The sequence below is a fragment of the Antechinus flavipes genome, chromosome 4 (genome assembly GCF_016432865.1).
Source record: "Antechinus flavipes isolate AdamAnt ecotype Samford, QLD, Australia chromosome 4, AdamAnt_v2, whole genome shotgun sequence".
Classification (NCBI taxonomy): Eukaryota; Metazoa; Chordata; class Mammalia; order Dasyuromorphia; family Dasyuridae; genus Antechinus; species Antechinus flavipes.
Window position 1 is genome coordinate 112,353,133 of NC_067401.1, and position 27,812 is coordinate 112,380,944.

The window sequence follows — 27,812 nt, forward strand, 5'->3', positions numbered from 1 at the left end:
CCAGCCCCATTCATTTCTCCTCCCCACCCGATCCAGATCCACCCCCTCCCCGCTCGGCCTCCGCCCCCTCCCCCCACCCCCCGGCTTCCGCCCCAGAGTGGGAGGAAAGAGCTGAGCTGAGGGAAGGCGGCTCGGAAGGAGGATGGGGCGGGGGAGCCTGCCTAGACTGGGCGGGAGGGGCCCTGCTGGGGTGGGCGGGCAGGAGGTGGGGCTGGGAAGGGTGCCGCCTCTCCTCTTTCCCGGAGCCAGAGGAAAGAGGGAGGAAAACTTCTTCCTGCCCCGGGCCCCTGGGTTTCTTCTTCTGTCTGCCCATTGCACCCGGGCCGTGTCTGGGTGCCAGGCTCCCTTCCCCCACCCCCACCCCAGTGCCCGCCATGGCTAAAGCCTACGACCACCTCTTCAAATTGCTGCTGATTGGGGATTCGGGGGTGGGCAAGACTTGTCTGATCATTCGATTTGCCGAGGACAACTTCAACAGCACTTACATCTCCACCATTGGTGAGCCCACTGGCCCAGACAACAGGTTCCACATGACCCCCCGAACCCCCTCTTCCTGGCCCTCAACTTTTCAGTCCCCCAGATCACTAATTAACACCCCTCCCCATTATCCCAACTTTTCAGAGTCCCTCAGATCACTAGTTAACACCCCTCCCCATTATCCCAACTTTTCGGAGTCCCCCCAGATCACTAGTTAACACCTCCCCTTTTTTCCAACTTTTCAATCCCTCAGATCACTAGTTAATACCCCTCCCCACTATCCCAACTATTCAGCCTCTCAGGAAGGAAGTCTTTCAACTCCTTTCTCCTGTCTTTGTACCCCATCACTCCACCCCATTCTCCCCAGGCATTATCGGCATTTCTAAGCTCCATCTTCCCCGAGGTTCCTAAACATCTCTTCAAATTCCTCCTAATCCCTATTTTCTTATGCCCAGTTCGTTCTTATCCTCAGTTTCTCATTCTCTCAGCCTCCCATCCCCCACTCTTCTTCCCCTTCTTTCTCCCCCACCCCAGCTTTCCTCCTATTACACCATTTTAATTCAGTTCAAATCTTCCAAGCTTCCAATCCCAAACTCCCGACTCCAAGCCCCTAATTCTCCTGAGAGGCATTCTCCATATGCCATCTTGCCAGAAATACCCCAGAGCTTTTATTCCTTATCCTCTATCCCAAACTCTATGTCTCATGGTGTCCTTGCACCCCAGTCCAATAGGAGGGGCCCTGGGGAGGGTTCTCTAGGGGAGGAGGTCATCCTAGAGGTTAGGAAACTTGATTTGTCATTCTGAATCCTCAAGGAGTCTTGTGGGGAGGCTGAAAGTGGGGGAAGGGCTACTGGGGTCTCTGACTCAACCTGGTGACTCATTCTGGCCCCTAGCATACAGAGGTATGCACCCAAGTTTCCACTGAGGGCATGAGAATAATAGTTTGTCCTTTCTAAGACAAACACACAAACCAGGGATAGAGATAATTGTATTAAGGAGAAGAAAGAAGGGAAAGGAAAGAATACTCCATGATAACTCCCCTTGTTCAGTAATATAAGGAATCCTGGAACCCAGATTCTCTGCTCCCCTTCTGGCCTACAGATAAGGGAAAGGATTCTCCCAACCTTCCAGCCCACCACCTTGACTCTAACTTACCTATTCCATCTCTAGGAATTGACTTCAAGATCAGAACTGTGGAGATTGAAGGAAAGAAAATAAAACTTCAAGTCTGGTGAGTAAATTCCAGAAATCCTGGCTTTCTTTTCCAAGTACCCATCAAAAAATCTCATTTGTCTCTCTCTTAATCATTCCCTCCATTTGTCTCTCATTTCTCCTCTCTGTCCTCATTCTTCCCCTGTCTCTTTCCTTCTGTCTCCCACATCTCCATCTCTCAGGCAATCAAGTGTTTACTGATCATCAATATTGTGAAGAACAGAGAAAATATGAGGTAGACCCCTGCTTTCAAGGTGTTCACAATCCAGTTGAGGAGACAAGACTCAACCCATAGGAAACTATTAGTATGCAAGAGAAGATAGTATATGTTTAGGGAACACACATTAATAAGTAAGTATTTATTAGTGGTTCTATGTCAGCTTGAAAGGTCTTTAGTAAAATGTCCCAGGTATTTATGCTGGGCTTTTTGTTATTTCATATTTTTATCACTGCTTCATATACAGACATAGATATCATCCTTATCAAATTTCCAGGGGACACAAATCAAAAAAGAATTGCTAATAAGGTAGATTTGAATCATAATTCAAACGAGGTCTTGACAAGCTTTGACCTTGAGATGTGACTAATAAGGTAAAACATTTTTAAATGAATAAATGTATATGTAAATGACATAATGCTATTATGCTGTTTTAGAAAAACTTGAGAAAACTTGTATAAACTGATGTAAAATAAAGTGAACAAAACCAGCAGAATAATTTAATCCTTGTTAAACAATTAACAATTAAAGTGAAGAATTATTCACTAAAAACAATATTATAGAGACAACAACTTTTAAAGTCTTACAAACTCTGATCCACACAATGGAATCATAATTCCAGGGGACTTATGATGAAACATGCTATTTATCTACAGTGCATATTAAAACATCTATATGTATATATATATATGTATATACACTTATATACACATATACACATTATTTTTGGGACATGGATAATATGGGAATTAGTTTTGTATGACTGTAACAGGTTTTGTTTTTCTTGCTCTCTCAATGAGTGGGGGAGGAAAAGTAAGAAAAAGAATTCAGAAATGAAAATAAAATAAAATTGAATTTTGAAAATAAGGACAAATATAAAGTTTTATATTTGGCTTTGTGAAATTAAGTTCACAAGTACAAGATAGAAGAAGCATGATTAAACAACAATTTGTCTGAAAAAGCTCTGGGAGTATTTGAGGACCACTAGTTCAACATAGAATGACAGTTAAGAAAACTAATGAGACTGATACTGCATTGAGAGGCAAATTATCCACAAATAAAGCTCTGATAATTCCATTATACTCTTTCCTAGTCAGACCACAACTGCAGTTTTGTATTTAATTTCGGGTAGATACTGCAAAAGCATTGGAAGTGGGACCCAGTATTGAACAAGAGGAAGGGAGTGGGCTAGATTTATTTTAGGAAACTAAATTTTGATAACCCCAAACTTCCTGAAACAAAGGCCCATCTTTTAATGATAATATTTTTCCTACATGCCTCTGAGACATGCTAACATTACAGTCCTTGAAGAACTAAAAATATGTACCACCTAGAAATCAGTAAAAAAGAACATAGTGAGAAGCAGCTAGGTAATACAATGGATAAAGCACCAGTATCAGGCACTTATTAGCTATGGGATCCTGGGCAAGTCACTTAACTCTGACTGCCTCAAAAGAATCCCAAACAAACAAAAATGAAAAGAACAATGGGCATTAGGCTACAATACATTACAAACAGAGAATTACGAAGGAGCAGCTGAAAAGTATATAAACAAATTATGAAGAAAAATAAGTCAGTCATATGGCAAGAGTGAAGAATAATCAATGAAGGGCACTTGTATTTTGGTATCTTCTGGATATTGGGAGACATAAGGAAGATCTCCACACACATTAGGTAGATCTACTGGGATGTGGATATAAAAAAGGGTACATACATAAACTACAATAATTTCATTAAAAAATTTTAACTTACATAAATCACTCACCATATAAAACAAAAGCATCCTAAAAGCATTTTAGTAAACACTTGATTGGACTTAATTGCTAAGAGGAGAGATTTGGCAGCCAAAGGCAACATCCATTTATAATAAAAACTTGTTTGTAAAATTATGATAAAAGGTAATGAACATCTCACAAAACAGAGAAGTAGTAGAGGGTAAAGTCAGTCTAAATAAAAGTTGATGAAGGACCCAATTAAGAAAAGTCATCCAAGGAACTTTAAAATGAAAGCTGCAAGGAGAATTAGAAATAAAAGAAAAATAAAAAAGATCTGCAAAGATTTTTACTAAGAACTTTTTTCATCCTTAAGGAGAATAGATACTACCTTAGACTTTAACATCACAGTCTTGGATGTAACTATAAAGGAGGTGGGGAAATGGCACTAAAGATAGGAGAAACAGCTGAGCAAGACCAAGGCTATATAAAGTAAGTCTGTGCTAGAGATGACAAAGTTGTGGGGACATTGAGAGACTGACCCAGAAAGTACCTTAAAAAAGGAAAACTCAAAAAATGGGGGAAAAAATCAGGGACTATATTAATGGGAAAAATCCCCCACAAACCTATATGCTTAGTTTCTCATCTATTTAAAAATTTTTGTGAGAATCATCTATATATGTAACCAGAATATTCTCAGTGAGGGAATTAATGTAGTGAAAACAGGTGGGGTTTTCATAAGTCAAAATGGTCCATTGTAGAGCACATTTGTGTCATTGCACAATTGACAAAAATAATCATAATAGTTAGCATTTATAGAGTGCTTACTGTGAGTCAGGCACTGTGCTGACAGCTTTGCAAATATCTCATTCTATCCTCAACAATCCTGTGAGGTAGGTGTTATTACCTTCAGCTATTATTATTACACTTGAGGAAACTAAGGCAGAGGTTAAGTGATTTGCCCAAGTTCCACACAGCTAATACTGAGACAATTGGGGTTAAATGACTTGCCCAGGGTCACACAGCTAGACAGTGTCTGAGATCAGATTCGAACTCTGGTCCTCCTGACTTCAGGGCTGGTGCTCTATCCACTGCGCCACCTAGCTGCCCCCCACACAGCTAATACTAATGGATTTGAATTTAGATTTTCCTGACTCCAGGCCTTATCGCCCTAAACCATGGTACCACCTAGATCTAGGACATGATCTCCTAGGCTTGTTGTATTACTTTTTAGAAGAGCAAACTGCCACCTTAAAGACTATTTCTCATATGTGTGTATGTGTGTGTGTTTCCTACACACATATTAACCTTATTCAAGATTCTTTGAAAGACAGAACAATAGAAATAATCTCTCAGCCTCAATTTCCTCATCTGTAAAATAAGAATAGCACCTACCTCATAGGATTGTTGGGAGGATAAAATTAAGTAAGTAAAATTAAGTACTATATAAATACTTATGATTGTTCTTGTTGTTCTTATTATTAATACATACCATGGAAGGGTAATGCAAATAGATAACAAAGAAGTTAGGCCCAGAATTAAACAGAAGGAAGATAAAAGGTTGATTGATTGATTGCCTTCAGGAAACCCAGAAGATCCTTTAATTATTTGAAACTTCTTCCAGAAACAAAGACCTATCTTTCTAATACTAATATTCAACCAGTGTTTTATAGCCAGAAATCTTAGACCACAACAGCCTCCATGAAATTAAGAACGAGTATCATCCAGAAGATAATAAAGAGGCACATGGTGGGCATTAATGCAGGCTTCGGCATATAACAAGCCAGGAACTCCAAAGTAAAGCCAGAATAAAGGATCTCATTAAAGAGATCTTTGGGGGAGAGGGGAAAAGGAGGAGGAAGAAGAGATAATGAAGATGATGATAGCTGGGTCATGTGGTAGGATCAAAGGATGACCACTGGACATCCCTTATCCTCAGTAAGAACCTACTTAAGGAAGGCAGGCAGGCAAGTGTACTCTGGGCACTGGATGGAATCCCCTGGCACAATAATAGGAGGTGATAGCCCTTGATCTGTTGAGTGTGCCATTGGAGACAATATGCCAACTGATCAGATCATATGCCCATTTGTATATTTGAGTAGAAGGAGATTGGGAGCCACTTAAGACTTCTGGGGGAGTGACATGATAAAACAGAGTTTTAGGAAGAATAATCAGACAGCAGGATCAATCAGGGAGGGTGAGAAGAGTCAGGGAGGCCTCTTTCCTTTTCTTTCTTCTATCTTCCTCCATTCTCTTTCATGATTTTCTTGAATATTCTTTTTCACCCCCCTCATTTTATCCCTCCACTCAAGCTTCTTGAAGTATTAGCTTCCATTTAATGGAGGAAGCATGTAGCTGGAAACATATGCCCTGAAATCATTTTTTCTCTGGCCCCTCATCCAGGGACACAGCAGGACAAGAGAGATTCAAGACTATAACTACTGCCTACTACCGGGGGGCCATGGTATGAAATGGGGAGATGGGGCATGATGTGGGCAAGGAATGAGGGGTGGGAGGTAAGAATGGGGGCATCTTGGGCAAAATAGGTGACAGTCAGGAAAAAGAGCAAGTTATGACTTAGAGGAGAGGTGAAAGGGAGGGAGGAGCTGTGTGGACTGAGATTTAGTTTAGAGCTTCCAAGGATGTTATATAGGTTTGTGGAAGTGGCCCCAAGTTGGTTTGTGGTATATAAGAATGAAAAGTTCCTCTCACCCATAATCTCTCTCTCTTTGTGTGTATCTCTCTCTCATCTTTCTTTCCCTCTGTTTCTTTGTGTGTATTTCTCTCTCTGTTTATATGTGTCTCTGTGTATCTTTTTCTGTCTTTCTGTCTCCCTGTTTGTATGTCTTTGTGTGTGTGTACTTCTCTGTCTCTCTATTTCTCTGTATTTCTATCTGTGTCTCTCCCTCTCTCTGTCTCTTTGTCTCTATCTCTCTTTTTCTTTGTGTTTCTATCTCTGTCTTTCTCTTTCCTGCCTTTTGTCTCTGTCTTTCTCTGTCTCTGTGTCTCTCTCTTTCCCTTCTTCTGTCTCTGCCTTTATCTGTGTTTCTTTCTCTGTGTCTCTTTCCCTCCCTCTTGTCTTTTTGTCTCTGTCTCTGTGTCTCTCTCTTTCCCTTCTTCTGTCTCTGCCTTTATCTGTGTTTCTTTCTCTGTGTCTCTTTCCCTCCCTCTGTCTTTTTGTCTCTGTCTCTGTGTGTCTCTTTCCTTCTGTGTGTGTATGTGTGTGTGTGTGTATGTGTGTGTGTGTCTCTCTTCCCCCTCCCAGGGTATTATCCTTGTCTATGACATTACAGATGAGAAATCTTTTGAGAACATTCAGAACTGGATGAAAAGCATCAAAGAGGTTTGTGTTTGACTACAGGGAACTCTTAAGGGTGTTGGGAAGGAGCTTGGGAATGCCTGAGAAAGAGGCCTAAGATGGAGAGCTGGCACATAGAGAAGCTGGGACGAGGGAAGGTCCTCAAGGTTTTAGAGTACCTTAGTTCTCACCATGACCCTTCTACTTCCAGAATGCCTCTGCAGGGGTGGAACGCCTTCTGCTGGGAAATAAGTGTGACATGGAAGTGAAGAGGAAGGTGCAGAGGGAACAGGCAGAGAAGGTAGGAGGCCTGGGAGAAGGGCAGGCTGGGGGGAAGATACTTGGAGATTGTAGGGGGGTGACTAGGGCTGAGGCTGGCTGAATGCAGGCTGGTGGGAGAGAAGAGCTGGGTGAGAATGAAAGGAATAAGGGGAGACCAAAGTGAGAAATAAACCATCCTTTTTTCTTTCTCATCCACCCCAAAGCTGGCCAGGGAACATGGAATCCGATTCTTTGAGACAAGTGCTAAGTCAAGCCTGAATGTGGATGAGGTGAGGACTGGGAGGTGAGGGAATTGGAAGGTCAACTGTACTTCCCACCTCAGGGTGCCCTAATGTTACCCATAATGACTCCTTTCCTTCTCGATTTCCTTTAGGCCTTCACTTCTCTGGCCCGGGACATATTGCTCAAGTCAAGTCGGAGATCTGTAAGTTGATATTCTGGGAATGGGGGAATCCCTGCCCTGGGAAGGTAGCAGCCCACACACCCCTCCAAGTCTTCCACTAGCCTATCCCTTCTCAGCTCACAGTCATCATCCCCCCTTCCCTCTCCAGCCCTGTCTGCCACCCTCTCACTTAGACTGTTCTTTCCCCCAGGGCAACAGCAACAAGGCGCCCCCAACTACTGATCTGAAGAGTTGTGAGAAGAAAAGCAGCACCAAGTGCTCCTTGGGTTAATAGCTGCTGACCACTCCAGGATCTCCTCGTCCCTGGCCCAGAGGCTGGGCCTGCTGGATTTCAGGGAGAGGAAGAGAAAAGGAGGGAAAGGGAAGAGGAGTTGTCTAGGGACTTAGAGAGTTGGGAGGGGCAGGAGAAAAAAGAGAAAGAGAAAAAGGAGAGAGAGAGAGAGGGAGAAATGAAAGAAAAGGGAGAAAAAGGAAATTAGAAAGGTAATTGAGAAAAAGGGGAAGTGGGTAGTGAGATGGTGAGAGGAGGATTGCAAGGAGGTGAGAGAAGGGAATGGACAAAGTGAAATGCAGAGAGATGTCCCTGGGGTAGAGTTAACCTCCTTGACCTCTTCCCCTTCCTCTCTTCCAACTCTTCAGCACAAACACTAAGTGTATATACATAGACTTTCTTCAGTTACTGGGTTATCCCCTGGGATCTGGGTGGGGGTAGGGAGCTTAGCTGGCTTAGCTCAGTCCTCTCCCTCCACACTCCCTCCCCCCAAATGGGAGAGTGGGGACCTCTGTCTTATCACTCTAAGCCTGAAAGGTCTTTCTTAGTATTAAAGACCAACATTTGCACAAATGTTCTTTGTTTTGGATGCTTCTTTCTCCCCTTCCTGGTCCTCATTTCCTCCGCCCCTTCTAGCCTTCTGAACACTACAACCTAATTTATCACTCAGCAGTTTCACAGGTGGGAAAATGGAGGCTTGGAAGGAGTAGATAGAGATGATTGTTGTCTGTTCCTCCCCATCTCCCCATTTCTCCCTTGCCCTCAGCACCTTTAGGGAACTACCAAACTTATAGCACAGAAAGGGAACAAAATACCACCAGAACTGAGAGAATCTTATCAGATAAACCTCAAAACATAATTACTAATAACAGCTAGCACTTATGTAGTGCTTACTTAAGCACTTTGTAAATATGATCTCATTCAATTCTCCCAACAACCCAGAAGGTAAGTACTAATATCACATCCATTTTACACCTGAGAAAACTGAGGCACAGAGAAATGAAATAACTTGCCCAAAGTCACATAGCTACTAAGTGTTTGAAGCAGGATTTACACTCAGGTCTTTCTGAATCTGGGCACAAAAATAAAACAAAGGAAGCAGTAATGGCAGAGTGGGAAATCATGAGACATCAAAAGAGAGGTTCAAATGCTAACATTTGCTGTCTTTGTGACTGTGTCCCTCCTTTATAAAATGGCAGCCTTGATCAGGAATGAGCCATCTAGCTGCTGTTGAGATCCTTTCTAACTATGGCATTGAAGCATTAGCTTAAGGAGGCTTTCTGAAAGAAAGGAAAATGAAACAGCATTGGTAAGAAAAAGATAAAAGTAGGCCCAGATCCTGATAACTGAGAATCAGATTTGGCCCCCACATTTATCCAGAAGCTTTTATTAATTACTTTCTTGTGCATGATGTTGTATCAGCAACAAAGGAAATAGAATAGACCTGGCTACTGATACACTCATCAAAAATAAATAAGAATCATAGTATTTTAGGATTGGAAGGGAGCTAATCCCTAATTAAATGTGAATCTTGTGTGCAAAATTCCCAATTAGTCATTCAGTGTCTCTCCCAAAGACCTACTGTGAGAGGGAACCCATGACTACTGGAGGCAGTCTTTTCCACTGTTGGATGGTCCTCAGTATTAGGAGGTTTTTCTTCATACTTAGCCTCTATGTAACTTTCACTCATAGCTTCTAAATTTCTAAATTTGTCCCTCTGGTAGCAAGCAGAACAAGTCTAATACTTATGTAAGACAGTCCTTCAGATGTAACTATGTTGTCCCCTTTTTTACCCCCACCTCTAACATAAATTTCTTGCAAATCATTTCTTTAACCCATTTCTCATATGCCATGGCCCCCAAACATCCTCATGGTTTTCCTCTGAACATACTCCAATTCATCAATTTTTTTTTCAAAATATGGTATTCAAAACTCAAGCAATTAACAAAGAACCAGTATCTGATAGTTAAAATGATTACTTACATGGGACCAAGGAGTCAAAAAGTTAACCTTGATATTATATAAAGCCTATATTCAGTTTTTTTAAATTTATTTTAATGTACATTGCTTTATGAATCATGTTGGGAGAGAGAAATCAGAACAAAGGAGAAAAACCAGGGCAGAGAAAAAGAAAAAAGAAGTGAACATAGCATATGTTGATTTACATTCAAACTCCATAATTCTTTTTCTGGATGCAGATGACATTTTCTGTCTAAAGTGTATTGAGATTGCCTTGGATCACTGAACCATGAGAAGAGCCAATTCATTCATAGGGGATCATCGCACATTCTTGCTATTACCGTGTATAATGTTTTCCTGGTTCTGTTTGTTTTGCTCAGCATCAGTTCATGTAAATCTTTTCAGACCTTTCTAAAATCAGTCTGTTTGTCATTTTTTATAAAACAATAATATTCCAATACCTTCATATAACACAATTTATTCAGCCATTCCCCAGTTGATGAGCATCTACTCGTTTTCCAATTTTTTGCCACCACAAAAAGAGCTGCTACACAAACATTTTTGCACATGTGGGTTCTTTTCCCTTCTTTATGATTTCCCTGGGATACAGACCCGGTAGTGACAGTGCTGAGCCAAAGGGTATTCATAGTTTGATGGCCCTCTGAAGGTTGCTCAGGACAGGTAATTATCACTGGGTGAGTCAATCAATCAAATATTCAGGGTTTACTATGTACTAGGTATTGTGCTAACAAAGGAAAACAAAAAAAGGCAAAGTCTGGTCTTTGCCTTCAAGGAGCTGATAGCCTAATGGAGAAGATGATGTGCAAATATATACAAGGCAATCTATATGCAGGATAAATAGGAAGTAATTAACAAAGGGAAGGCACTAGAATTAGGAGTTAGGGAAAGATTTTGGTTGGGACTTAAGCCAGGAAGGTCAAAATCAGAGGAAGGAGGGGAAGCATTCCAGCCGTGGGGGAGAGCCAGAGTACTCAGAATCAGTCAAATTTGCAAATCTTGTCCATGGAAGAGAAAGGATTTGAGTTTCATCAGAATGAAGAAAGGGCGTCAGGGAATGGGATGTGAGTAGACTGGGAAGGTAGAAAGGTACTAAATTACAAAGGGCTTTGAATGCCAAACAATATTTTTGTATTTGCTCCTGTAGGCAACAGGGAGCTATTGAGTAGGGGAGGGTAAATATGTTCAGATAGGCTGAATGAAGGAAGGATTGGGGATGAGAGCCTTCACTAGAGCAGTGGCAACGCCAGAGAGAAGGGGGCATATTGGAGCGATGTTGTGAAAGTGAAATCAATAGGCCTTGGCAACAGTTTGGACATGAACAGCAATAGTGAGGAAAACAGATTGACTTTTAAGCTTCAAGTCTGAGGGACTGAGAATATAATGTTGCCTTATATAGTAATAGGGAAGATAAGGGACAGGGGGAAATAATGAATTTTGTTTTGAACATATTGAGTTTAAGATATCTCCTGGACATCTACTTGAGAATATATGAAAGACAGTGGGACATATGAGACTGGAAGTCAGCAGAGAGACAGGGCAGGATAGGTAGATTTGAGAATCATCAACAAAGAGATGGTAATTAAATCTGAGAGCTGATGAGATCACCAAGTGGTGGCTTCTTATATAAGGATCAGAGAAGCGGGTCCAGGACAGAATCCCTAGGGACACCTATGGTCAAAGGGTGTAATCTGGAAGAGGACTTAGTAAAGAAGACAGAGAAGGAGCACTTGGATAGGTAAGAGGAAAACCAAGAGAGGGGGGTGTACCAAAAGTCTAGAGAGAAGAGAGTGATTAATAGCACCAAAGGTCAAGAAGAATGAGAATTGAGAAAAAGCCATTGGATTCTGCATCTAAGATATTATTAGTAACTTTGGAAAAGAGTAGTTTTGATGAATGATGTCCAAAGCTTAATTTTAATTTTATTTAATTTTATTTATTATTATTATTTTTGTTGTAATTGAGGAAATTGGGGTTAAGTGACTTGCCCAGGGCCACACAGCTAAGAAGTATTAAGTGTCTGAGGTTGGATTTGAACTTAGACCCTCCTGACTTCAAGGCTGGTGCTTTATCTACTGTGCCACCTAACTGCCCTTGAAGCTTAATTTTTAGGGGTTGAGAGTAAGAAAAGAGAAGGTGGAGGCATTTATTATAGAATATCTTTTTTAGGAATTTACAAAGGGTAGAAGAGATATAGTATGATAGTGGGGATGAAAGAATCAAGGGTTTTTATGGGAGGAAGGAGAAATGGACAGGTTTGTAAGCAATAGAGAATAAGCAGGATAAATACAGAGAGGCTTGGAGAGACCTACATGAACTGATGCTAAGTGAAATGAGCAGAACCAGGAGATCATTATACACTTCGACAACGATATTGTATGAGGATGTATTCTGATGGAAGTGGATTTCTTTGACAAAGAGACCTGAGTTTCAATGGATAAATGATGGACAGAAACAGCTACCCCCAAAGAAAGAACACTGGGAAATGAATGTGAACTATTTACATTTTTGTTTTTCTTCCCGGGTTATTCTTACCTTCTGAATCCAATTCTACCTGTGCAACAAGAGAACTGTTCGGTTCTGCAAACATATATTGTATCTAGGATATACTGCAACACATCTAACATATATAGGATTGCTTGCCATCTAGGGGAGGGGGTGGAGGAAGAGGGGAAAAATCGAAACAGAAGCGAGTGCAAGGGATAATGTTGTAAAAAATTACCCTGGCATGGATTCTGTCAATATAAAGTTATTATTAAATAAAATAAAGTATAAAAAAATAGAGAATAAGCTAGGAAAGAGGGAGAGATTGAAAATAAGTGAAAGAGATGAGATGACAGAGGAGATTGGTGGAATAGCTTACTCAAACAAGAGAGGGGTCAGTCTAGGTGACAGACAAGACCATTTGAGCATGTGAGAGAGGGGTGAAAAGGAAATGGTGACAGAAAAAATTGGTGTGATATGAGATAAAGAAAAGGTGAGAAGGGGAAGGCAAAGTTCTCAGCTGAGTCAGTGGAGAGGGGGGAAGCCCTAGAAGGTCTCTGGGGAGAGGTGAAAAAATTAGGAAGCACCAATGTGGAGAGTGGGCTAGTGAGTTGATAAGTCAAGTATAGTAGGATTGGCTAGCAGCAGCCAGAGCCCACTTGAGGAACAAAGAAGACCACTCATGTGAACTACAGATGTTTACTGATCTATAATAGAGAAGTATTGATCCTCTCATTCAGGAAGATAGGAGCTTTGGAAAGCAGTCTGATTACCAGAGGCTAAACAGATGTACAAGATCTGGGGAGATTGGGATAGTTTAAATCTAAGCCTTTAGACAAGAAGTGGTAGGAAATAAGAGAGTCAAATTGGTCAGATACTTTAAAATCTTTGATAAATCAGTCAATAAATATCTATTAAAAGCTAAGTGCCAGACACTGTGATATGAAACAAAAATAAAACAGTCCTGTCCTCGTTCTCAAGAAATAAATTTAGCAAAAAGCATTTATTAAGCTTTTACTATGTGTCAAACATTGTGCTTAAAACTATTGGGGAAACAAGTATAAAAGCAAAACAATCCTTCCTTCAAGAAACTCATTCTAATAGCACTGAGGTGACAACAGAGAGAAGAATAGTGCTCAGGGAAGACTCACAGGCTGAGAAGTAACAAAGGTGGTTTATAGAACAATAGGATAGTCAACTGACCTATCCTTTCCAAAAGGAATTGGAGAATGGGAGGGGGCGGGGTATGGTGTGGTTACAAGGAAGTAGTGAATGGAAGGAAAATAGCTGGGTGAAGATAGGCTACCTAATTGGAGGGATCTAAGTGGCTTAGCTCCTCTCAGGCATGGTCACTGGTGGTCTGGTATGAAGGTCAGAACAACATCGAGGATAGCACAACAAAATTTACAATCTATCAGGAGAGGAATACTATGTACACACATGCATGTATGTATGCATATACACACATGAACATATATATGTGCATTTGTGTAAATTTAACGTGTGTGTATAAAAATTTATTCACACACATATATGTTCTTCCACAAGACCTCTTTACATTTCATCCAATTTATTAAAATTTTGATCCATCAAAAATTATGCATTATGAAACATCTCTGGAAAGATACACATATTAAAATGATGAGATTAAACTTCAAGAGATATTTGGAGGGGTCTTCAAAAGCACTGCACAGTTTCCCAAACACAACCTAGGCCTTCAATTGTCCACAATTATCCATCTACATTGTATATTGAGATACCAGTTGTCTCCATCCGACTTCAGGTGAGAAACTAGGTAATAGGTAGCCTTCATCTAAAAGGGAACAAAGGGAAATGTATTTTTTTTTTTTGGAGATGGAAAAAAAATCAAATTGAATATAATATTCCAGCAGCTACAGACCAATTATTCCAAGCAGTCAGTGAGTGATCAAAGAATTGAGGCGCATGTCCAGGAAGAACCTACCCAGTATGACTCCCTGAATCCTGAGTGTCTCTTCAACAAGGTTAAATATTGGATAAAGTATGTACTCTTTCCCTGAGTATTTGCCTTTCCCTCTTTTAATAGCACCAGAAGGATGATTTGTTGTACACCTGGGCTACACCCTTGCACTGGTTCATTTAAAGAATAGCCAGAAGGCTACAGGATGAGGGCAGAAATTAGAATTGTGCCTAAAGAGAAAAAGCCAGTTAATAGAGAGGAGAAAGGGGAGCAAAGAAGAGGGACTACACTCTGGACTCTTTTCTGGAGAGGAAGATTGAACATTTGTGAGCATTCCTTAGCCTAAGAGAGCAGCACAGTAGAATTTGGAGACTTAGAAGGAATAGCAAGGGATGTAAGAGGAACAAAGCTGGATTCTGATCTTCTCTGTACAGCATTATGTGGACAATGCAGGTGGAAAGGAATTCCAAGTACTTGTTCCTTTCGGGGATTGGGACAGAGGGAATTCGGGCTTAATCTAGTCTAAATCTTGGGCCCTTGGGGAGGAGGGGAGGGGGCGGGGAAGAGACCTATAAAAGACAGGAGAACTGTTTTGACTATTTGGTTCGATTCCTTCACTATCTTTTTATTGGGTTAAACAAAATTTGTGCTGCATTTGATGTTTTATTAGCCTGTTTTATGTGGGAGATGAGGGTTCTTCCCTTTTCCCAAATGGATCGAGAAATGCCAAATTATTATAATTCCAGGAAAACTGATGGGAAGGGAAAGGGAAGAGGGAAATGAATTTATTGTGCCTACTTTATGCCAAGCACAGTGTTTTACAAATATTATTTCATTTGACCCTCAAAGGAAGGTGCTGTTATTCTATTTTACATTTGAGGAAATTGAGGCAGCCAAGCGGCTAGCCCAGGCTCACACAATTACTGTTTGGGGCAGGATTTGGCTTCGGGTTCAGAGTTGAGGAAATGAACCAAAAAAACCCCCCAAAACCCTCAGTATTAAGCCTGACCTGTATAATCTCAGACTTTTGATTTTGCATTATAAATTATATGAGGAATGGCGTTAACTCATTAAGTAGGAAGAGCAGAAGCAATTGTTTGGATTACAAATCTAACCATTTAAGTGGGTGAACTGGGGTCTAACGCTGAGAAAACAAAGTACTCTAATAAACAACCCCTGCCTTCCTCCCGGCCCGTTTGTCCAAAAAGAGAGGTGGTCCTTGCGAAGAAACCCAAGAGCCCTGAAGCCCAGGTTTTATACGTGCGAAAGTCGACCCAGCTGGGAACTGCAATTCCCGGAAGGCAGTACCCCGCCTCCCATCCATCCGGGAAGAACTACAAGTACCACAATGCCACGCGCACAAGCCGGCTGAGATAAGTAAGGATAGGCCTTTAGCCTGCGATGAGAAACTACCCCTGCCTGGCGGGACTCCTCTTTTTCAGTTTCTTGGGAGAGAAGGAAGGGGTGTGTCCCAGAGTTTCTCGCGTGACAACATGGCGGTGCCGGGAGCGGAAGCCCGACTGAGAATCTGCCTCGTTCCTGAGTCGCGTCTGCTCAGAGGGATTTTCCTCCCCAAGCCCTCCCAGACCGGGCTGGGCGGCTTACGGTTTGATGAGAGAAAAAATACTTGCTGATTGATCCGAATCGCCGCGATAGGCAAGGCCGCCTTGCGATTGAGCTAGCTGTCGCGACAGTACCCCACTGCTTTCTTTCCCCCGTTTTCGCGGGGACTGCTGGGAGTGCTGCGGGGGCGAGTCTCTGCCCTGTGGCGGAGGGGCTCAGGTGGGCGAGCACTTCGCGCCTGTCAGTCCGGCCCCAGACGTCTTTGTCTCGGCAGGTGCGGCGCCATGCGCCCCTTGCTCGCGAAGCATCGGGAGCCGTATTGGGTCGATGTCCCCGAGACATCGCCCTGCCACCCGCGGAGCCTCGTCGTCTTCGTCTGCTGGGTGCTCTTCGTCTTCATCCTGGAGTTTGGGTGAGCGGGAGGGGGAGGGGAGCGGCGGGCCGTCTCGGGCGGGACGAGGAAAAGGGCCTCGGCGCGCTCCCCCCAGGGCAGGGGGCAGGGCTGGTGAGAAGCGTGGGTATGGAGTCTTCTGTCTGACCCGTGCCGCCTCACTCCGCAGCTTGACCGAAGCCGCCGCCAGGGAAAAGCAGTCAGGTACGTGTCCCGAGGTGGCCTTTCCTGGACAGGGTGGGGGGAGCCCAGGGGCGAGGGACCCCCGGGGAACGAGGGAGAGAATGACCCCTCTGATGAGGGAACGGGAGTGGGCGCGGGAGGGCAGGAGCAGAACCCCGGGTCTTCCTCCGGGATCGGGGATGGTTGCTGGGCATTTTTCCCTTTTTCCAGTAAGCACCTCGGCGTCCATGCCCTGTTGGCTGGTGGAGGACTTCGTGGTGGCCGAGGAGTGTGCCCCTTGTACCACCTTCCAGGCTGTGAGTGTAACGCGCCCTTTATCCAAGCACCCTCCTCTGCCCTTCCCCCACTCATTTTTGGTGCAGAAGCAGGTCTTCCCTTCTCCTTCCCGGGGATCTCTGAGCCTCACCCCCTTCACTCCTTCCTCCTCCACACAGAAAACTACTCCTGAGTGTGGGACCACTGGCTTCGTGGAGAAAATCAGTTGTTCTGAGTCCAAGAAAGATGAGTTCAAGAGGTCAGTATTCCCTCACTTCCCTCTGCCAAGGGCAGACACTCCTCCTCTCCCTCTTCTTCTCCCCCACCCCTCCACCCCCTCTCCTTGGATGGGTTTGTTGAGATGGGAGTTAAGTTGAGAGGGGCTTAATCAGGTTTTGAAGTTTGCACTACGGGCTGTGATAGACTGTTTCCCTGCTGTCTCAGCTGCCGCTCAGCAATGATGGAGCGACACCTGTTTTGGAAGTTTGAGGGGGCTGTGGTGGGAGTGGCTGCGGTCTTTGCCTGCCTTGTGATCCTTCGTCAGAGATCACTGGACCGAAAGGCCCTGGAAAAGGTCCGAAAACAGATTGAGTCCATATAAGCCCTGGCCCCGCTATCCTGACATTGAAGCTTTTTGCCCCAAAGGGGCCTGGTGGAGAAGGGTAACAGCTGGCCTGACAGGGGAGAAGGTTGTAAGGGGTAAGCCTGGCCCCTGGAACCCTATTCCTTCATCTTCTTCCCTTTGCCCTTCACCTTTTGTCTCCTCGATAATCAAAGAATAAAATAAAAACAATCCCACAACTATAACTGTTATGTTTTGTCTGTTTGGGGGATGGGGTCAGAATAGAAAAAAATTAGATTCTGGGAAGCAGCTGTGTCCCCAATCTCCTCAACTTTGTTCCTTTCTTTATCATGATTAGAGTTTAAGTGAGTCCATCTGAGCACAAACTAAGAGATCTGTGAAACCAAACAGAGGTTAAGTTCATAAATCAGGTAGAAATTATAACTTTATTGTAGAGCAGCATCCTTGTCTCCTTTCCCCTCCCCCTCTAAAAAGCTCCACTTAGAGCTCCCCTTGGTTGTATGTTACTATTCACATTGAGAGCAGAAGCTGCTGGCCAGGTTAGGGAACAGGGAAAGGGTACTACTTCCAGGTTCTCTCCAGCCTGCTGCCTTAGGGTGTGAAGACTTGGGGGTGGGGAAGTGCTCTCTATTTCAATCTCAGGACTTGCAGGCCTTCTACCCTTTTTCCAAATCTGTCTTACATCTCATCAGCATGCTGCACCGCTGGGCCCCTCTTCCTGCGGCCTGGCTGCTTCCCACCCTCCTGACGCACTGCCTCTGAGGAACCATTGGTATCCTTGACTCCAGGCTGTGATACCAGGGTCCTCAGGATATCAGGCACATCCCTGTGAGTCAAGATGTTTCTGGAGATAACTGTGAAGAGTAAAAGAAAAGGTTAGGGTGAGGATTTTTCTAAGCTCCAGCCTGTTGCCCTTTGCTTGGCAATGGCTTTGTACCACCCACACTAATAGTTCCCACAGCACCTCACCTCCACTAGGCTTATAAGTGTCAGGCCCAGTTGGCTGTTCCCTGTGAAAGGGGTTGAAGCTGGGAAGGATGATGAGGGTTAAGGAGAGTATGAGGATCTAGAGAAAAGGAGAGAAATTTGGTAAGCAGTAATCTGGGGCCAAAATGAGGGAATAGAAGGAAGGAGAAGGAATGATAAATTTAGATGGGCTGGGGGAGGGATTGTTACCAGGACACAAGTGCTGGTCTGGGCAGCCTTGTTAGAGGTCTGAGCAATGAGTGCCTGTAGTTGTCGAAGTTGAGCCACTAAGGAGCTAGTAGGGGAGGAAAAAAAAGAGGCAGTGTGTTTCTGGCTACCAACTATGGCAGGAATCACCTGCATGCCCATGTCCTCTCCACCACCTCCGTTCTACTCACATATTGTGTCTCTCCAGCTCCTGCAGCTTCTTTTGTAGCTGCTGATTCTGTACTGAGCAGGCAGCCACCCTGATGGAGGGAAAGAGACTTAGAGATGGGGATCACATGGTACCCAAATCAGGAGAGCAAGTCAGTGCACATTTGTTTACCTACATAATCAGCAAAACACTTAAATTCCTTCCACTTGCTAGGCAGTGACAAAAAGACAAAATTGAAACAGTCCCTGCCTTTAAGGAGCTTAACATTCTACGGGGAGAAAAAAGATCTCATATTAATACAAAAAAAAGCCCAGTCTGTTGAGTTCCATCCCAATATTACTAAATGCCTAATGGATTTTTCAAACTAAGTGTTCCATAGATTTCTTAAACTCTGCATCCAAAACAACTTTTCTCCTAAATCCTCTCTGAACTTCCCTATTTTTATCAGATTCACCAGTATTCTTTTAAAGCAGCTTTGTTTGGGTTAAATATAGTCTGTAAGAATAAAAGTCAATTTGTCCTATGTAGTGTAGGAAGGAAAATAGTATGAGGTAGAAAAGATAGATACCAGGTTATGAAAAGTTGTAAGTGCTGGCAGGGTTGTTTTCAATCCCCGGGTCATTGGGAGAGTCACTTTCAGCAGTGTGGAGATTAGATCAAAGTGGGGAGAGACTTGGAGCTGGGACACCACTTAGAAGGTTATTCCAATTGTTCAGGTGAGAGGTGAAGCCCTGCCATGAAGTGATGGCTATGTGGGCAGGGAGAAGAGGTTGGAAGAGAGAGATGTGGAAATAAGATCTGGCAACTGATTAGATGTAGGAGAGGGAGAAGAGTGAGGAGCCAAAGATGCATACTGCTGGAATTATCAATCCAGGTGAATGGTTGTGATTTTAACAGAAATAGGAAAGTTTAGAAGAGAAGTTGATTTGGGAAGAAAATATGAAGAGTTCTATTTTAGATGTACTGAGTTTGAAATGTTTGTGGAACATCTGTTTTTAAATGTCTGGTAGGCAGCTGGTGATAGGTGACTAGAGCTCAGGAGAGCCCTAGGGAGGGATATATAGATCAAGGAATCATCTGCATAGAGATGAAAACCCATGGATGGTCATCATGTCACCAAGTGGGAGAAAAAAGAGCTTTGGGCATTGTCTTGGGATACACTGGTGTTTAGGGAATGTGATATAGATGATAAATTATCAAAGGGGACTGAGAAGCAATCAGATAGGAGCATGAGGCAGGGCGGTTATAGAAATCCAGAGAAGATTGTCTAGGAGAAGAGAGTATGACTGTCATCTGTACCTTGGAATGGGTTGGAGAAGAGGCTAAGGGCTCACATTGCTGTATGATGAAGTACATACCTAGTCTCCAGACCATCTATGTATTCTTTCTTGCGTCTCCGGCTATCCTGAGCAGACTGCTTGTTTCTGATTTTCCTCCGAACCTTCTTAAGGACTCTTTCCTCTGCCTGGGAACCCAGAATAAGGTTTAGTATTGAGATCTTAACTCCACAGTGCTTAGTAAAATGCCTGGTACAGTGTAGTAGATCATTAATAATTGACTTGGCATTTGAATTGAACCCTTACCCCACTATTCCCTGAGGTTCTAGATCCTCAGGGTGTATGATGAGGATCCCATTATTAATATGTTCAAAAAAGGAGTTACCTTGGTGAGGGGTAGGTGATAGGGCAGAGTTACCCCTTCTTGTCCCAACAGTCGCTTCTCTTCATCTGTCAGATACAATGCTGGGCAGTGCAGCTGGTGAGCAACAGAGAAGAGAAGGAGGAGGTGGGAAAGAGAATTCACTGTACTAGCATCCAGAACTCTTGCCTTTTCCCATTTGGAAATTCCAAACCAAAGGTAAGGGAAACAGAAAATTTAGAGTTCAGCCGAAGGGCTTAGAACAACCTGATAGGAACTGAGACCTTTCTTTTGTCATTTAATTCATGTTAAAAAACAAACATTTCAAGAACTGAGAATTACCTAAGGGAGTTCTCAAGACAAAACTTTACTTTTTTTTTTTAATTAAGCTTTTTATTTTCAGAATGTATGCATAGGGGCAGCTAGATGGTGCTGTGGATAGAGTACCAGCCCTGAAGTCAGGAGGACCTGAGTTCAAATATGACCTCAGACACTTAACATTTCCGAGTGACCTTAGGCAAGTCACTTAACCCCAATTAACTCAGGGAGAAAAGATATGCACAGATAATTTTTCAACATTGACTTTTGCATAGCCTTGTGTTTCAGATTTTCCCCTCCTTTCTACTTCCTCCCCTAGATGGCAAATAGTACAATATATGTTATACTTGTTAAAATATATGTTAAATCCAATATGTTTAAACATATTTATACAATTCTCTTGCTGCACAAGAAAAATCAGATCAAAAAGTAAAGTAAATGAGTAAGAAAACAAAATGCAAATGAACAACAAAAAGAATGAGATTGTTAGATTGAGATTCACATTCTTCTCTCTGGGTTAGATAGCTGTCTTCATCACAAGATCATTGGAACAGGTATCAATCATCTCATTGTTGAAGAGAGCCATGTCCATCAGAATTAACTGTCCTATAGACTTGTTGTTTCCTTGTATAATGATCTTCTGGTGCTGCTCATTTCACTCAGCATCAGTTCATGTAAGTCTCTCCAGGCCTTTCTGAAATCATTCTGCTGGTCATTTCTTACAGAACAATAATATTCCATAACACTCATACCATAATTTATTCAGCCATTCTCCAATTGATGGCATCCACTCAGTTTCCAGTTTTTTGCCACTAAAAAAGGACTGCCACAAACTTTTTTGCACATGCACATTTCCCCAATTTATTGCTTCCCTTCTGATCTTGTCTATATTAGTTTTGTTTGTACAAAAACTTTAAGATCTCTTTGGGATATAATCCCAATAGAAACACTGCTGGATCACAATTTGATAACTTTTTGAGTAAATTGCTCTCCAGAATGGTTGGATCTGTTCACAGTTCCTCCAGCAATGTTCAGCGACCCGGTTTTCCCACATGCCCTCCAACATTGGTCATTATCTTTTCCTGTCATTTTAGCCAATCTGAGAGGTATGTAGTAGTATCTCAGAGTTCTCTGATCAATAGTGATTTGGAGCTCCTTTTCATATTGAAAGGGGAGGGAAACTGTTCCCTTTACTAAAGCTGTGTTCCCTTTAAGATTATCACTCTGAAGCTGTGTTCCCTTTAAATTGTGTCCCCTTTCTGATCTCAGAGATTAGGATCTCCCAGGCTCCAAGGAATCTAGAGAGAAGGCCCATCTTCCCAGGAACCCATTGATCTTTTTGAAATTCTAAATTCCCATTCAAGTGAGAAATCCTGGTCTGATCAGCTCAGGCTATCCCAGCCCCACCAAGATACCTATATAACAAGCTTCCTTCAGCTCAATCCCTTGCAGAGGGCCAGGTAATTTTACTAGGACCCTGCCCTCATTCTCAGTGTAAAATTCCATTTCCCCAATAGGACTCTGCCACTATAGAAGCCAGTCTCTTAGCAAAACAATAAACTTTCATTTGCAATTAATAATTCAGGAATAAGTGAATTCTTTCACTTTAAACCTGCAGACAATTAAAAGGGGATTTTTTAAAAACAACTCTCTTATTGCCATTAACCTCATCACTACCAGGAATTGAAAAGATACAAACCTCATCAATATGACTAGAAATGGTTTCAATTTCTTCATCTGAAAATTGTCTGTTCATATCCTTTGACCATTTATCAATTGGAGAATGGCTTGAATTCTTATAAATTTGAGTCAATTATATATTTTAGAAATGAGGCCTTTATCAGAACCCTTAAATGTAAAAACATTTTCTCAATTTATTGCTTCCCTTCTGATCTTGTCTATATTAGTTTTGTTTGTACAAAAACTTTTAAATTTAATATAATCAAAATCATCTATTTGATGCTTAATTATGAGTTCCAGTTTTGTTTTGGACACAAATTTCTTCCTTCTCCACCGATCTGAAAGGGTAAACTATCCTATGTTCTTCTAATTTGCTTATAATATCACTTTAAAGACATAACTTTACAACAACTACTCCAGATACTGAGGAAGGAAAGCCAGCTGAGAAAGGCTTAGCTACTGAAATTATAGGGGAAGGGAATCAGAAAATGGTAATGACTGAGACAGATCCCAGGAACACTTCCTGCCTCCCAATGAGAAAGCATGATGCCTCTTTTAGGGAACTCCAAATCTAGAGGGATTTGCAAGGGCCCTGAATTTGCAGTCAGGAGAGAACTGGCTTTCAATACTAATTTTGACTTATTAACTATATGACTCCAGGAAAGTCCCTTAACTTTTCTGATACTTTGTTTTCTCATCAACAAAAAGTAGATGTTGACATTATTTTTTACCTCATAAAACTGAGATACAGAGACTTAAAGATGATGACAGCTTCCATTCAATGAGAAGTGAAGAGTACTGGGCCCAGGAAAGTTGTATAGTATAGTTCTAGTTTCCAGTTTCAGCTATTCCTGGGGCAAAGGCCTCCCTGCCAACTAGGATTTTTAGCAAGGACTTTATAGCACATCTCAAATATTACACGGGTAATGTCTTTTCACATAAAGGCTTCAGCACCTATAGAGTGTGAAGGGAGAACTCTGAGCAGAGGAGAAGGCTGAACACCTCAGTTTCTCCTAGGGAATCCTTTGATGACATCTTCCTGTCCATGTGGGATTTTTTCTTCATTTCACATTTATCTTGTGATTTGCTTTGGCCTCATGAATCATTTTGGGCTATAGTTCAGAATTTAGTTCCTCATTAATTATAACAACCAACATTTAAATGGCATTTTAAGATCTGAAAGCACTTTATATACATTTTTTCATTCACAACCCAGTATGTTAAGTATTCTTATGATCCTCATTTAACAGATGAGAAAACTACAACTTAGAAAGGTCACATAACTTTCCTGAAGTTATTCAACAAGCGTCTGGGGCATGATTTGAAGTCAAACCTTCCTGAAACCAAGACCAGCCTTCTAGCTATAGTACTAGAGATTTCTAATTTGCTTTAAGATTTATAGACACACTCTCCTCAAAATAGTACTGTGATTAAAAAAAAGGTAATTATCCCCATTTTATTGATGAGAATCCTGTAGTTAAAAAATCAAAATCAGGATTCAAACTCAGTTCTCTCCTTGACTGCAAGTTCGAGGCCCTTGACAATACCTTTAAACTGGGAATTCTCCTAAAGCAGGCACCGAATCTTCCCAGTGGGGAGGTGTATTCCTGAGAACTCCCCAGAACAGTCAGTAACATGTTCACAATTGACTTTCTGTGGAATCGTGAGCAAGTCACTTAAACTCTTTCCTTATCTTAAAATTAGAGATAATTGTATTTGCTCTGCTCCTCTGAGAGCATTGTTGTAGAACTCAAACATTATTCATGTTAAGTGGTTTTGTAATGTATAAAAATAAAATACTATCCATTTATAAAAATGTCATTACTGGCCCTATTCCATGTGCCACTCTCTGGTGGAGTGGATTCAATGTTAGCTATTGCCCCCTTTGCCTGGGATTATCTTATCTATATTAGGGAAAGGAGAGCCTGTACTTTTATATGGATCCTCAGTCTGCCTGTCCTTTGGGAAGGCAGTAAGCTTCTGACTCCTGCCTGAGAAAGCACTATCATGCCTTTCTCCTTGCCTTTCCTAACTCCGTTACGCTGGGTCACTTCCCTGCACAGGTCTGTCTTGTTCTAACAAGTATGGGAGGAATGACTGGGTAGGAGTTTTTATCTCTTAACCTATATCTCAGCCTACTATCTTTCTTGTCTTAAGTCAATCATTTCCATTATCTTGCATTTTTATGAGCAGAGTTGGTCCTTGGTGTACATCCTTAACTTCATCCTTGCACCCCAAATACTTATTTTCTACCACCTGTGTCATTTCTTTTTGCAGGTACCTAGTGTTGAAATTCTTTGTATTTGATATAGGAGAGAAAAGGAAAACCTCAAAAAGAACTTACCAGTGTCTCAGGAGGCACCAAGACTCCTGTACCTATTCTGGGCTCTGGGTGGACAGGAGGGTCAGTGGGAGGCTCACTGATGATGCAGCCATCAGGGATCAGCAGTGGAGGGCTCCACTGACCTGGGCACATGGGCAGATAGAAGGCTTAAGAGCAGATCGAAATTCAAGGAGGCAAGGTTGGAAGCAGTCCTGGTAAACTACCAGAATTAGAGATGGGGACTGGGGACAGTGCAAAGTCAGCACTCTTTGAAGTGTTGATTAGAGATGGGGAGGGAGGCCTCAAGCTGGAGACCTAGAAAGCTCCATTGTGCCGCCACCTACCAATTAATTAATCAACAAGTTTTATAAAGTACTTTTCTCTTGTCAGGCACTGTGGAAGGTGCTGGGGATAAAAATAGAAAGAAGGAAACAATATCTGTCCAAAGAGCTTACAGTCTGATGGGGGAGCTGATGTATACATGAATATGTGGCTCTAATAGTAGCTATCAAGTAATGAAAGGGCTCTAGAGCCCAGTAGCCATTAAGAAGATGTAGGGAAAGCTTCTTAATAGGTTTTCCTTGAGCTTCAACTTGAAGAAAGAAGAATTCCAACACAGAAGAGAGGAAGGAAAGCATTCCAAGGCATGTGAGATGGTCAGTATAAGATTTGAGATGTTCAGAATGTGCAGTACAGAGAGGTTAAGGTTTGACTGGCAGGAAGAGGAGAGAATACCAACCTAGCTGGATAGAGATGAGTCCAGAGCTGGTGTGGTCAGCTTTTCCTTGCAGTCCTTCTAGGGCCCCCGTCTCATAGACAACCTCATAAAGGGCAGGAGGACTAAGAGCCATGGGGGCAGGGGAGCTGTCTGGAAGACCAGGTTCCTCAGAAATACCACTGTCACTTCCTGGAGAAACTCTGGACTGATAGACCTCATTGGGATCAATGAGTAGGTTCAGAAAATCATCTGGCTCATTCTCCTGAAGGCCCTGAGACGATGAAAGGGAAGCTTATTGTATAGAATAGGAAGTCTTTCTAAAGTCTGCCCACGACACCTAATGCTATAGTTTCAGCTGCTTTCTTCAGTGGAAGTAAGCAATAGGGCAATTCATCCCTGTTCTGGAAAACCTCCCTAGAAGTCGTTTTTGAGCCACCAGCTCCATTATTCCTTACTCAGCCTTTCTCTGTATCACCCACCCTCATTTTCTGATTCCCTTTCCACACTATTTCTGTCCAGCACTCACACAGCTGCTGTTCCCACGGGGCTCCCATCCTCCCAGCACTGGATCTTGCAGTCCACTTCCAACTGGCTCTTGGAATGAGGAGGGTCCTGCCAGCTCTGGGAAGGCCCTTATGGTTATGTCTTCTGAAGGTTCCAACAAGATATTCAGCAGTTCTGGGTCGCCAAGCTCCATCCTCTTAATGAGGGGTAGTAGGAGGGAGGGTGAAAATCCTGTCAAGCCCGGACCCTAAATGATTTCTCCTCTGCACCCAGTCAACTTTTCCCCCACCTCTCCTTACCTGTTCTCTCCCCTTGGCTTGTTTGCCAGTTCGGTGAAACAGGACCCCTACGCATTACCTGCCCTGTCCTGCTCCCTGGAAGGCCTCAAACACTTACACTAGCTTTTTCTTTCATCCAGGATCTCACATCCTGGACCAGCCAACACCCAGCCCCGCCCCCCTCAGGAGCATTGGGAAGGGAGTGGTGGCCGGGAAAGAAATGCTCAGGATCGGGACTGGGCGCTCAGAGGGTTCTACAGGCATGTCTTTTATGCCTGTTTCCTTCTCTGCCTCCCAATCAGGATCTATCTCGCTGGGAGATAAAATGGGGGTGGGGTATGGAAGAGGGCTCTCCTGACCCCAAAGCCCGGGAATTCCTGCCCTCCACCGGGAGGGAAGAATAGCTTTAGTATCCCTAGGTATTTATTCTGGGATCTTGAGCCTTATTAAAAGAGGTTCCGAGTGGGGGGTTGAAACGGGCTCGAAAGTCCATAGGCTTCAGCCCTTACTTTTCGCCTTTTCTAGGGATTCTGCAGTTTGAAGCAAATAAATCAAAAACGCCTTGGATTTTGAGGAACGTCTTTCCCATCCAATCGTGTAGTCCTGCACTTACTTGTATTCACCCTCCTCTGTTCTGGAGGGTGACAATAGGTAAACAGCCACGCCCCCAATAGATTTCAATAGGCTTCTGGAGGGAAAACTCAGACCGCTGAGGTGGGAACACTTATTTGTCAGGAAGGAATTGGGTGCCTTGGACGGAGAGCAGGCGGGGCCAGAGAAGTTGGAATGAAGCCGAGGAAAAGTTCCTGAGAGGGAGGAGGCAAGGAGAAGAATCTCTTCCACGTGACCTAGTTTCAGTTATCACTGGGGCAGAGAAATGACTTCTGTCTTGAGCCACGGGACATGCTTATAATAATCTGGCAGAAAGCCACATGTTAACTGACTGAGTCCTCCTCCTGTGGAATCAGGTTTTATGCTGCATAATAAACAAAAGCCTTGAAGATAAATTCCATCGCTGATACTGATGGAGGTGAATGTAGGTTTGGGAAATCCAACATGATCAATCATTTATTTATTTGTATATTGATTAAAGCTTTTTATTTTCAAACCATATACATGGATAATTTTTCAACATTAACCCTTGCAAAACGTTGTGTTCCAAATTTTTTTTCCTCCTTCCCTACACTCCTCCCCTATGGCAAATAATCCAATATATGTTAAACATGTTTAAAATATGTTAAGTCCAATATACATATACATATTTATACAATTAGCTTGCTGCACAAAAATCACATCAAAAGGGAAAAAAATGAGAAAGAAAACAAAAAGCAAGCAAATAAGTGTGAAGAATGAAAATATTATGTTGTTCATTCAGTTCCCACAGTGCTCTCTCTGGATGTAGATGGCTCTCTTCATCATAAAATCATTGGAACTGAATGGTTCCTTTGTTGAAAAGAGCCACCACGTCCATCAGAATTGATCATTGTATATATAACCTTGTTGCCATGTACAATGATCTCCTGGTTCTGCTCATTTCACTCTGCATCAGTTCATATAGATCTCTCCAGGCCTCTCTGAAATCATTCTGCTGATCGTTTCTTATAGAATAACATTCCTTAACATTCATGTACCATAACTTATTCATTCTCCAATTGATAAATAGTCAAAGGATATGAACAATCTTCAGATGAAGAAATTGAAACTATTTGTAGCCACATGAAAAGGTTCTCTAAATCACTACTGATCAGAGGAATTCAAATTAAG

General features: G+C 42.5%; 3 protein-coding genes and 1 long non-coding RNA gene across 6 annotated transcripts; 3 read left to right on the forward strand and 1 right to left on the reverse strand.

Annotated features, from left to right (window-relative positions):
* Window positions 1-215: 215 nt before the first annotated feature.
* RAB13 (RAB13, member RAS oncogene family) lies at window positions 216-8,445 on the forward strand. The gene is made up of 8 exons (XM_051993987.1): window positions 216-498; window positions 1,648-1,708; window positions 6,022-6,082; window positions 6,884-6,961; window positions 7,128-7,217; window positions 7,402-7,467; window positions 7,572-7,622; window positions 7,792-8,445. The coding sequence occupies exons 1-8, from the start codon at window positions 375-377 to the stop codon at window positions 7,870-7,872; spliced, it is 612 nt and encodes a 203-aa protein (XP_051849947.1). The 5' UTR covers window positions 216-374; the 3' UTR covers window positions 7,873-8,445.
* A 7,308-nt stretch (window positions 8,446-15,753) lies between these two features.
* Window positions 15,754-17,471, forward strand: JTB (jumping translocation breakpoint). Of its 2 annotated transcripts, XM_051993992.1 has the most exons (6): window positions 15,754-15,928; window positions 16,110-16,247; window positions 16,396-16,430; window positions 16,620-16,705; window positions 16,844-16,923; window positions 17,109-17,471. In XM_051993992.1, the coding sequence occupies exons 2-6, from the start codon at window positions 16,120-16,122 to the stop codon at window positions 17,263-17,265; spliced, it is 486 nt and encodes a 161-aa protein (XP_051849952.1). In that variant the 5' UTR covers window positions 15,754-15,928; window positions 16,110-16,119; the 3' UTR covers window positions 17,266-17,471. The 2 variants fall into 2 exon arrangements, with proteins under 2 accessions (XP_051849952.1, XP_051849951.1); XM_051993991.1 differs by having other exon boundaries at window positions 15,754-16,247.
* Window positions 17,472-17,653: 182 nt separating this feature from the next.
* On the reverse strand, window positions 17,654-26,574 carry CREB3L4 (cAMP responsive element binding protein 3 like 4). 2 transcript variants are annotated; one of them, XM_051993990.1, is made up of 10 exons: window positions 26,070-26,574; window positions 25,793-25,966; window positions 25,288-25,537; window positions 24,570-24,691; window positions 20,252-20,344; window positions 19,948-20,054; window positions 18,612-18,680; window positions 18,424-18,508; window positions 18,217-18,313; window positions 17,654-18,101 (listed from the first exon to the last, which is right to left on the reverse strand). In XM_051993990.1, exons 2-10 carry the CDS (start codon window positions 25,961-25,963, stop codon window positions 17,926-17,928), a joined length of 1,170 nt encoding a protein of 389 aa, XP_051849950.1. In that variant the 5' UTR covers window positions 25,964-25,966; window positions 26,070-26,574; the 3' UTR covers window positions 17,654-17,925. The 2 variants fall into 2 exon arrangements, with proteins under 2 accessions (XP_051849950.1, XP_051849948.1); XM_051993988.1 differs by having other exon boundaries at window positions 25,793-26,574.
* LOC127559874 (uncharacterized) lies at window positions 20,351-27,161 on the forward strand. Its single transcript, XR_007953219.1, has 2 exons — window positions 20,351-20,446; window positions 26,574-27,161. It is a non-coding gene; the product is annotated as an uncharacterized LOC127559874 (long non-coding RNA).
* Window positions 27,162-27,812: the final 651 nt, after the last annotated feature.